The sequence below is a fragment of the Myotis daubentonii genome, chromosome 2, assembly GCF_963259705.1.
Source record: "Myotis daubentonii chromosome 2, mMyoDau2.1, whole genome shotgun sequence".
NCBI lineage: Eukaryota > Metazoa > Chordata > Mammalia > Chiroptera > Vespertilionidae > Myotis > Myotis daubentonii.
In genome coordinates, this window is record NC_081841.1 from 96,167,021 (window position 1) to 96,178,957 (window position 11,937).

At 44.3% G+C, this 11,937-nt stretch overlaps 2 protein-coding genes across 2 annotated transcripts; one reads left to right on the plus strand and one right to left on the minus strand.

The window, feature by feature from the left end:
• Positions 1–4,307: 4,307 nt before the first annotated feature.
• Positions 4,308–5,669, minus strand: LOC132226626 (tripartite motif-containing protein 60-like). Its single transcript, XM_059681184.1, is given in 1 exon segment — positions 4,308–5,669. A coding segment is annotated over 1 exon segment (1,362 nt).
• A 565-nt stretch (positions 5,670–6,234) lies between these two features.
• Positions 6,235–6,522, plus strand: LOC132226628 (small ubiquitin-related modifier 1-like). Its single transcript, XM_059681185.1, has one exon. It carries the CDS (start codon positions 6,235–6,237, stop codon positions 6,520–6,522), a length of 288 nt encoding a protein of 95 aa, XP_059537168.1.
• The last annotated feature ends 5,415 nt before the right edge of the window (positions 6,523–11,937 follow it).

The window sequence follows — 11,937 nt, forward strand, 5'->3', positions numbered from 1 at the left end:
AGCCCTGCGCAGAGCCATTTGCCGGATAGCCTCAGGCAAAGGCTAGATTAGCACCACCCTAGAGATCCATCAAGGAAGCTCTCCCACTGCAGACACAGCGGACTCTCATAGCCAGTTAACATGGAGGTCAAATCCCCCCCCCCCGTATTGCCAACAACAATCAAGGCTTAACTACAACAAGACTGCGCACAAAGACCACTAGGGGGTGCACCAAGAAAGCATAAAAAATGCAGAGACAAAGAAACAGGACAAAACTGTCAATGGAGGATATTGAGTTCAGAACCACACTTTTAAGGTCTCTCAAGAACTCTCTAGAAGCCGCCAATAAATGTAGTGAGATCCTTAAAAAATCTAATGAGACCCTCGATGTTATGATAAAGAACCAACTAGAAATTAAGCATACACGGACTGAAATAACGAATACTATACAGACTCCCAACAGCAGACCAGAGGAGCGCAAGAATCAAGGCAAAGATTTGAAATGCGAAGAAGCAAAAAACACCCAACCAGAAAAGCAAAATGAAAAAAGAATCCGAAAATACGAAGATAGTGTAAGGAGCCTCTGGGACAGCTTCAAGCGTACCAACATCAGAATTATAGGGGTGCCAGAAGATGAGAGAGAGCAAGATATTGAAAACCTGTTTGAAGAAATAATGACAGAAAACTTCCCCCACCTGGTGAAAGAAATAGACTTACAGGTCCAGGAAGTGCAGAGAACCCCAAACAAAATGAATCCAAAGAGGACCACACCAAGACACATCATCATCAAAATTCCAATAGCAAAAGACAAAGAGAAAATCCTAAAAGCAGCAAGAGAAAGAAACTCAGTTACCTACAAGGGAATACCCATACGACTGTCAGCTGATTTCTCAACAGAAACTTTGCAGGCCAGAAGGGAATGGCAAGAGATATTCAAAGTGATGAATACCAAGAACCTACAACCAAGATTACTTTATCCAGCAAAGCTATCATTCAGAACCGAAGGTCAGATAAAGAGCTTCACAGATAAGGAAAAGCTAAAGGAGTTCATCACCACCAAACCAGTATTATATGAAATGCTGAAAGGTATCCTTTAAGAACAGGAAGAAGAAGAAAAAGGTAAAGATACAAATTATGAACAACAAACATGCACTATCAACAAGTGAATCTAAGAATCAAGTGAACAAATAATCTGGTGATCATAATAGAATCAGGGACATAGAAAGGGAATGGACTGACTATTCTTGGGGAGGAAAGGGGTGTGGGAGATGCAGGAAGAGACTGGACAAAAATCCTGCACCTATGGATGAGGACAGTGGGTGGGGAGTGAGGGCGGAGGGTGGGGCAGGAACTGGGAGGAGGGGAGTTATGGGGGGGAAAAAAGAGGAACATGTAATAATCTGAACAATAAAGATTTAATTAAAAAAATAATACTAATAAAGATAAAATCTTTGCTTCCTTTCCAACTAGGGCCTGGCACAAAGAAGAGTGGAGAGAAGAAGGGTCATTCTGCCATCAAGGAGTTAGTGACCAGAGAATACACCATCAAAATCACAAGCACATCTATGGAGTGGGTTTCAAGCAATACATGAAATATATCTGTATGTGGGTGTGAAAAACAAAAACAAAACCTGTAGATATATTTTTTGTAAAAAGGAAATTATAGGGAACATTTGATATCTTGCTTCCCAGCAATAGTCATCATTTCGGGCTCAAATAGATGCTTATAATTTATTTATTTATTTATTTTTGTTAATCCTCACCCAAGAATTTTTTTCCATTCAATTTTAGGGAAAGTGGAAGAGAGAGGGAAAGACGGAGACAAACAATGACCTAAGAGCAACAGCTGGTTCCTCCTGCATGAGCCCAGACAAGAGCCCGCGTCGGGGAAGAGCCTGCAACCAAAGTATGTGGCCTTGTTGTGGAGTTCAACTCAGACCCTTTGGTCGGCAGATCAAAGGGGTATCCACTGAGCCAAATTGGCTAGAGTTCTTATGATTATTTTTTTAAAGGAAAGTGTAGAACAAAACACATAGTTGTCTCATATTGTATTATGGAACAATGCTATGTAATAAAAAGCTAATATGCAAATAGACCCAATGGCAGAACAACCAAACAACTGAACAACCGGTCGCTATGACATGCACTGACCACCAGGGGGCGGGCACGGAACATGTTGGGCATTGGCCACGGTGGCATGGTGGAGCAGGGGCGCCAAACCATGGTGGGGTGCTGGTTACTGTCATCAAGACAAGTGTCTGGTGGTTACTGAAAATTCTTTGCTCCTGTGCACCACAGTTCCACTGGGTGCTCACACGCACTGCCAGCGCAGCAACACTCACACCCACAGCTGGAACTGGAGCCGCTGCTCGCAGCAGCTGCCTGAGGCCAGCGCCTGTCCTGATTGCTCAGTGCGGTTAGTGGGTGCAAATGGCGACTGCTGGCCTCAATTGCCCCTAAAAGCTTCTCCACCTCCCCTTGCTCCTGAGTGGCAACCGGGGAAGCAGTTACTGCTCAAAACTGCTATCAGCCTGTTCCAGCTGGCCCTTCAATGCTCCCTCTTCCTCTAGCTGTACTGACCCAGTGCTGTGACAACACATGACTGAGGGAGTTAGATCCCCGGTGGGTAATGGAACGGTGCCCTGCTGGCCTACATTGCACTTCATAAGAATAAGCACCTGAGATCACCACAGCATGGCATGGGCATTCTGATCAGGGCAGTGGTCCCTTGTACCTCAATAAAAGCTCTGAGGAGAAACTTTTCCAGTTATGGAGAGACAAATAGTTCAGAGATATGCACAGTAAAACTGTATTTCCAAACATTGTAAACAATACCATACAAGTATACAAACAGAAGCATGTTCTCAAAGGTTGTCAATTTCCCATAATGTCAAAATGAGCATGTGACCTTGGCAGGTCATACAGTGGTTGTAAAACGTAGGTTTATAGCCCTGGCCACTTGGCTCAGTTCCTTGGAATGTCTTGTCACACAACAAAAAGTGGGCAGTCTTGATTCTCAGTCAGGGCACATAGGCTTCGGGTTCAATCCATGTTCAGGGTGAGTACAGGAAGCAACTGATGGATGCTTCTCTCTCACATTGATGTTTCTCTCTCTGTGTGTTTCTCTCTCTCTCTCTCTCTCTCTCTCTCTCTCTCTCTCTCTCTCTGTTTCTCTCTCTCTCTCTCTGTTTCTCTCTCTCTCTATCAGTAAACATCATCAGGTGATAATTTTATTTTAAATATTTTTTTATTTATTTCAGACAGTAAGAGGGAGAGTTAGGGACATCAACGATGAGAGAGAATCCTTGATAGGCTGCCTCCTGCACACCCCACTCTGTGGATTGAACCCAAAACCTGGGCATGTGCCCTGACTGGGAATCAAAATGAACCAAGACCTTCTGATTCACAGATCGATGCTCAACCACTGCACCACTCCATCTAGGTGCAGTTGAGAAATTTAAAACAAAGGTATGTTTACAGTTGTTGGCAGGCAAAAGTTTATTCTCTTGTTATTTGTTATTAATTACTGTACATATTTGTAACACTATTGTCAACCTGCTTTTGCTCAGCCCTGCACATGAAATTGTTATAAAACATGAGACACAAAGCAAGACATTTAGAATTCCCAAAAAATTACATGGAAAATAACAAATAGTAAATAGAATATGTTTCTTATGGAAACTTCTGACTTAGGTCAGTCAAATCTACAACACAGCCTCCCTAGAACTCAGCAAATGCAGCACAAATTGCAAGGACACCCTTGCCTAGGGAGCCAGGGTGTGTTACCACACAAAGCCAGAAGAGGAAGCCCTGGCAGTGGGCTTCATATCTGGAAAATCCTGCTCACAATGTCAAAGGTGGGGACCAGCTTGCACAGGCAGGGAGGCAGGCACCCAAAATTAGTTTCAAATGTTCACACTGATGATGACTCCCCACGTATCAGAAGAGTATGGCAAAGTATATTACTCACACGGTGACATTTTGGGGGAGAGAAGGGCAGATATTAGAATAAATCCCAGAAGGACTGAGAGCACAGGGAAAAGGGACTAGCTTATGGTGTTCATGTTGGTTACTGGGTGCTGTTGTTGGGAGCCTGCTGACACTGATGGAAACTTGCTTGATTGGAACTTCCCACCTGCGCCCAAGGATGGAGCACCTGGACTTTCTCATTAGCTTTCCCAGGTGTAAGGTCAGGGAGGAGAGAAGGGTGAGTCCATAACGCTTTCAACATTCAAACATCAAAAGAGGAATCAGGATTTTGATGCTAAGTATTCCTTTCAATAAAAAGGGAAGAAAATAAGCAAACAAAATTCCCCCCAAGTTGTTCATCACTTCACTCTAATTGTAAGGGATTCTGAAGAAGGTCCAATGGAGAAATAAGGCCTCAGTTTCTCTGTAAAGGTATCACGGAATCCATCCAAGAATGACCTGCTATTCAAATTGTAAAATGAAACCTCTCCCAACTCATAGTCCAGAAAAACGCCAATCTTACGTTGCCCTGCACAGAAAATGTGGAGTAAATTAGTTTTCTGCTGATACTGCCAGCATCCATTGCTTGGGGATGGTGATCTGAGAGTATTTCTGAGGATGGATTCTTTACACACACCTAAGAAACAATCACCTGTGCCTCCTATTGCTACCTGCCAAAAACGCCTGCCAGCATCAAAGCCTTCAGAACTCAGGACAGCCGGGGAAGAAGTGCATGCCTGGGGATTAGGAAGACCATCTGGTCTCCTATAGGTCACACTTTTTCTATCTCTTGAGATAATGAGACTTGAATGGACAGTTTCAGGATCCAGGGTCAAATCTACGTGAAACACGCGGATCATTTTATGCAGGCCCAAGTAGTGTGGGGGGAGACAGCAACTCCTCTTTAATTCATATGAAAACATTGCTGGGGTCTCTATGTTTCCATAGCTGTTGTGGATGCTTTCAATGCCTGTGAGTAAACCCAGGCCTGTCTGCAAACACTTCTCTTCTATTTCACTTAACAGAATGTTTAACCTGAACATATGGTATGAAATTTGCTTTCCGTTTTCAATTAGATTTTCTTCAACATCATTCTCTTCTATAGGCAGATCGTTATCAATTTCATCTCGCTCTCTTTCCAATAAAAACTTAAGTTCGTTACATTCATAGTCCAATTCCTCCCTCCATTTTTTCATCTTTCTCTTTACTTCCCAAGTATTTGCAACTTGCTTTTTATATACAGTTTCATCACTTTCAAGGCTGTTAGTGAGGACCCCAATGTGCCTTTTGAGCATCCCTCTCTGACTAGTTGCTGCTTCCTCAATGGGGATCAGGGGCAGATCCTGGGGGTCTAAGGGGTCCCTGCACTGGGGACACAGCAGCTCCAGGCTTTTCTCACAGAACAGGGTCAGAACCTGATTGTGCTTCCCACACAGGGGTATTTCTTCCTGCAATTTCCTCTGGCTCCCTGAGGTGGGGATCTGCTTAACAATCTCAATCATGTGACATAAATGGGTGTTCCTCTACAAGATCCTGTCAGGGCAGTGGTGGAGGCAGACAGGACAGGGAAAGGTGCCCTGTAGACCTTCCCAGCGCTGGTGGATGCAGGAGGGACAAAAGTTGTGCCCACAGGCAATGGTCACTGGGTCTCTCAGGTAATCCAGGCAGATGGGACAGCTGGCCTCTGCTTGGAGCTTGGCCAGGGAAGCTGCAAAGGCCATGGTGCAAGTGACTATCAGAAGAGACTCCCTTCAGTCAGTGTGATCCTCCAGGAGCGAGGAGAAGTGAGAAACGGAGGTCTGCTCAGGTCTCCCTCTCTGTGCAACGCAGTAGGAGCTTCCAAGAAGAGTTCCAGTGGCCAGCTGACGTGTAGTCTTCCTGTCACCTTCTTCTGTAGTTAATGTCAGGTTCCCCAAGTGAAGATCAGCTGTGGACCCTGGTCAAAAACCAAGCAACACACAAGTCATAAGTAGTTTTTGTGGACAAAAAGATATCACCATTAAAAGTTCAATCAGCATTAACCCTTCCCTCCCCGTATGAACAGCATGTCAGGTAGTCCAAATCAGTTATTATGACAATATTTAAGGAGGAGTTAGAAGTAAAGTCTACCTATTTTGCAACTTAAGAGGAATTAGTCAATCTAAGAAAATTCATCCTTGCCCTCGACCATCACAAAAAAAGTGATCTTGTGCTGTGGGAAAGAGACAAGGAGTTGTAAACCAAGAGCGAGGTCCTGCCTACCAGAGGACACTTCTTTGTGAAGTCCCCAGGTGAGTCACCGTCACCATGTCGGAACAGGAGGCAAAACCCTCAACAGGAGACTTGGGGAATAAGAAGGAAGGAGGATACATTCAACTCAAAGTCATTGGACAGGACAGAAGTGAGATTCACTTCAAAGTGAAAATGACATCTCACCTCAAGGAACTCAAAGAATCATGCTGTCTAAGACTGGGAGTTCCAATGAACTGGCTCACGTTTCTCTTGGAGGGTCAGAGAAGTGCTGATAATCACACTCCAGAAGAACTGGGAATGGAGGAGGAAGATGTGAGTGAAGTTTATCAGGAACAACAATAGGTCGTTCAATGGTTTAGATATACTTTTTCTTTTCCCTCAATCTTTTCTTATTGTTAAAAATAGTACCTTAATAATTGGGTGGTCAAAACGGAATTGATAAGTGACCCTCCCCCGCTCATCTCTTTAAAACCTCTGGTAATTTGAATTCTAGTGCCCATTATTCATTATTGTTGGTTTTCATTGTGCTGAGTTTTGGTGATCAATCCTCAGCCTCCTTCACATCACCCTCTCCTTTTGAAATATTAAATGTGTGCACAGGGAGGCCACCCTTTTCAGTACTGTGCATTTTGATGCTTGTGATAAATTAAGACTCTCTTTTAGAAATATATAATAAAAAGTTTACAAGTAAACTCATAGAGATTTCCTGCCCAGAAATGGCAAAAGGTTGGTACGACTATAGGAAGAAGTTGCAAAAGAGGTTACTTATAAAATATGGGTTCTTCATACATGAAGTCATAAGATTTTCTCTCCTATTCTGAATACCTAGAATATTATGTTGCCGGGAGCCGGTCCATCCTTGCTGTTTCAGGGGACCTGGCATATATGGCATACTGTTCTTAATATGTTTGCTCACCTTCTTGGCACGATGTGTTTTAAACAAGGTCACCTCTCTGAGAAAGGTTGTTTCCCCAGATAGGGATTTTCCCCTGAAGATAGGGAGGGAATAAAACCCCTTAACTAAGTGCCAGGCGGGTAATTAATCACTTTAACTACGAACAATCATTGCTTAAGCTACATAATCTTTACTCCCTGGAATGGAGATAAGAAACGCCCTAACCTTTGGAATAGAGATTGATAGGATTGGAATCAACTGGTATAAATACAGCTGTAACAAGACAACAGGATACAGAACCTAGACACAGAATCTACACAGAACCTAGAGACAGAAGAACTTCGCTGGAGAGAACATGGCAAAAGATCCTGGACAGAAACTGGAGACAGAACCTAGCGAGAGAACATGGCAAAAGATCCTGGACAGAAACTGGACACAGAACCTAGACACAGAACCTAGAGACAGAAGAACTTCGCTGGAGAGAACATGGCAAAAGATCCTGGACAGAAACTGGACACAGAACCTAGACACAGAACCTAGTGAGAGAGCCTGGCTGAAGAACCTAGAGACAGAACCTGGCTACAGAACCTGGCAATAGAACCAGGCAAGAGAACCCAACCATGCTGATCAACTGAATGCTGCCTCCGTGTCATTCCTTCTTCGCCGACTCCGTCCACACCTTTGGGGAACCCTGGACCTGCTGGGGTTGGACCCCAGCATTCTATAATTTACTTTTTTAAAAATTAACCATTTGAATTCCATTTCAGTGTTTCTCTGCTCTCTTCTAGCCAAAAATGTCTCTTCTACTTCCCTCCTTAAGCTTCATCCATGTCCCTTCATCTCAGAGTTCTCAGATCCACTTCATCTCCTTTCTTCCTCACAGTTATTTCAAACTGGTCCCCTTTCTCCACTCCAAATCCATCACCTGCTTCCCTGTTCCCACATCCCATCCCACCCAACAAATCTCCCATACTGAGATAAATTGCGATTGAGAAAAGACCAAGGCTGGCATTAAAGTGCCATCTGCTTGTAGGTTATATGGGCTGGATTTCAGGTCTGATCTTAGTCCCCCTGAGTCATTGGGGATGGGATTTTTGATTATTGGTTCCTCCAGAGACAGATGCAACCAGGAAAATAGTAACTGCCTCCCTTTCAGTTTGGTGTCAGCATACACAGCAATTTAGGTAAACCTCTGGGAACCTCTGGTTTTATCTTTTAAATATCTTTTTATTGATTTCAGAGAGAAAAAGAGAAGAAGAGAGAGATAGAAACATCAATGTTGAGAGAGAATCACTTATTGCCTCTTTCCTGCAGGCCCAATACTGGGATGGAGTCCATAGCCTGGGTATAGGCCCAGGACCAGAATCAAACCTGGGCACTCTATTCACTGAGCCAAACTGACTAGGGCAGAACCTCTGGTTTTAAACAAAAATATTTGACAACAGACACCGAGACATTCTAGAAGAGGATTCCCACAGGCAACTTCAGACCAGCACTTCAGGGCGCTTTCCAGGTGCAGATAGACATTAAGTCACCTCTTAGGTCAGATTGGGATCCTGGTATCTGTGTTTTTTGCAAGCATTTAGCTAAAGTAGGGCAAGGCTAACTGAGGGACACCAGCAATAATGAAAGCACGTGCCTTAAAATAACCTGAATCCAAGAGATGATTGGCTAATGAGGTAAAGTCAAGGCCCTGCTAGAGTAGCCACCCAGAAAGCCACGGGTGGGAGCAATACCTCCATGGCTCTCAGTTTGGTCCCATCTCTCGCACCAGTATCATCCTGACTCCCAGCTTACCTGGGGCCTGCTCCTTTGAGTGAGTCCCTGAAGTGTATCTCCAAGAAGAGTCTCTGAAGCCAGGCTCCTACCAGTTAAATGCTTACTAATGTGAGCCTGGCCTATATATACCACTAGGAAGGTGAATCTCTTTAAGACCTCACCCACCAAAGGATCCTCCTTGGAGGTGGGACTTGTGGGCGAGGGTGAGGGTAGGATGAAGTTCAAAAGTCTGGCTTATGGGATCTCCTCTTATTCCTGAAGGCTAGGAGGGACTAACCTTGTTAATATGCATAATCTGATTTGCACATTTGTAATCCTCCCTTGAATGTCTCAACACCCTTTATTCCCATTTTGCTGAGGATGAAACTGAAATTAAAAGTAAAATCTTTGTTGTTGCTGTTTTTTATTTCAGAAAGAGGGAGGGAGAGGGAGAGGGAGAGGGAGAGGGAGAGGGAGAGGGAGAGGGAGAGGGAGAGGGAGAGGGAGAGGGAGAGGGAGAGGGAGAGGGAGAGGGAGAGGGAGAGGGAGAGGGAGAGATAGAAACATAAATGATGAGAATTATCAATCGGCTGCCTCCTGCATGCCCCCTAATGGGGATTGAGCTCACAAACAGGCATGTGGCCTGACCAGGAATCGAACAGTAACCCCCTGGTTCATGAGTCAATGCTGAACTACTGAGCCATGTTGGCCAGGTCTCCATTATTTTTAATCTTACCAAAGTCCTAAAAAAGAGGTAGGGAATGGAAGTTGGTAGTGTGGAGAAAGAGGAGCTGCTATTCCCAATGTCCATCAGAAGAGAAAGTTTTACCTCAACCTTTCAAAACCCTTTGTTCCCTTCAGTCCCTGAAGAGCCACACCTATGTTTTATATAGGATGTACTTCTGCTGACTCCCTGCCATTGTTCTCTAGTAATTACATTTGTTAATTATGGAAAACCTACTGTAAACTATGTCCTATTCTAAGCATGAGATACTGCAGTGAACTAAACTGATAACCTATCCTTCATGCAGTTTACATTCTAGTCGGGAAGGGAGGAATACTCCCTCAACAAATACATAGATGTTAGATGAGCACTGTGGAGGTCACTATCTCCATAAGGCAAGGGGTAAGAAGGGCCAGAGTGGGGTCCGGGGTACCCCACCGCTATGGGACATTTAAGAAGAGAGCCAGAGGAAATGAGGGAGTGAACCCTATGACTCTTTGAGGGATAAGCACTTGGCATGTTCAAGGAAGAACAAGAAGATCAATGTGATGGCATGGAGTGAGCAAAAGGAAGGGCAGGAGGAGATGAGATCAGAGAGCAGCAGTGGGGCCACGTTGATGCGGCCTTTAGACATGGTAAAGATTTAGGGTTTTACTTGAGTGTAGGGTGCAGCATTGAACACAGTTCTTAACTCTGCTAATGGACAGTGGGAAGAGTTTAGGTTGCTTGTGATTAATGGTGGGTGGTATAATTCATTCCAGGACCAAATGGAAAGGATTTTTGAATTACTTATTCTTCACTATTTTTCATACCACAGTTTCCTTCCTTGATGTAGAGACAAGATGAAGAGAATGTTGGCTTTTCTAGCTCCTGTTCCTATGTCTCAGCCCTTTTGTAGTTGAGAGTGTTACGTGTTTGTCTGAAAGTCCTGGCATGAATGCCACAGGCTTGTGCTCTGGTTTTGCAGATGCCTATCCTCAGGGGCTTTGCCCTCTAGTCTGAGCCCAGTTAGAGTGTCCTGGTGCCGGGTGTGAGGGAATATTTGAGGGATGCTGTTTGTGAGGTAGTGGTGGAATCCTGTCTCAGAGGAAATGCCTAGCAGACAACTGGAGAGAGACAAGTCCTTGCTGTCTGTACAGCTCTTTGTCCATAGAATAAAATGGTAATGAATTCTAAGGGTACTTTCTTCCACAAAGTCTGCATTACTCAGACCACTTTCACACACTAGATCTCTTGATAATGAGCCATGTGAACTTGGGCCAGTTACTTTGCCTCTGTGCCTCAGTTTCTCCATTGGCATCATGAGGATACTAGTGCTGGTTTTGAACATTGTTTTGAAGATTGAACACAAAACATGGGAAGCACTGAGCTTTGCTGGGCACATAGATGTCCCACAAAACATCTGTGTTGAACTGACTCAGGCTTCTGGGCCAGGGGAGGGGTGGTAGTGGGAGGGCAGGTAGGGAGTATATTTGTAGCTAAAAGAGTATATTTGTTGCTTCCCAGAGAGAAGCCATGCTGCTGCTAGCACATTATCCATCAGCTGGTAGCATCTGCCCTCTGAAGGCTTGACCCTGGCTTCAGTTCTGACTCTGACATTTTATATGCTGGCTGCCTTCTTTTAGGTTTTACAGTTGAGGTCTCTACTGTGTAGTAGATACCTATTCCAGGTACAATAGTTCAATTTCAGGAAAAGTATATCCAGAATGGAAATCTTGGACTCCTAAGTCTATCAGAGAATACACCTTGCCTTCCCCTTCACATCCAGCCTCCTAGAAAGATGCCCAAATACCTATATAGGAGGAATTTTTTCCCAAGGACAATACTTCTAATTAAACTTCCACCCATATCTAGTGCTGAGCAAACCTGTGGTTGAGAAGTGGTTCTTTAAAGGATTGTATATTTTTCTATATACTGCAAGCCCAACTCTCTTTTTTTCTATTCTAAATGAGATCAACATGAAGCTGTAGACTTTGATGGGCCTGGTTGTCTTTTAGATTTGTTGAGCCCACATTCTTTCTGTGCCTTTTCTCCTTTGCAATACTAGTCAGTAATTTCCTGTCTCCATCCCTCTGTTCCCACTCAACTCTAAACTATGCACCCCTATTCCTTAACTGGATCACTTTGTCAGCTCCTGACATCTGGCTCCTCTCTCTACACTACTCTCCATGCAGCAGCCAGGATCTCCTTGAAACATGTACACTGGATCATGGCACGCCTTTGCTTAAACCCCTTCAGTGGCTCTCCGCTGCTCTTTGGGTCAAAGTTTGGTCCCTTACCCTGGGTCACAGGCCCTGAAAAGTCTGGCTTCTGACTTCTCTCCACCCTTAGCCTACATCATGTCCCCCTCACTAGAAGGGGCAGCTCACACTGGCTATTT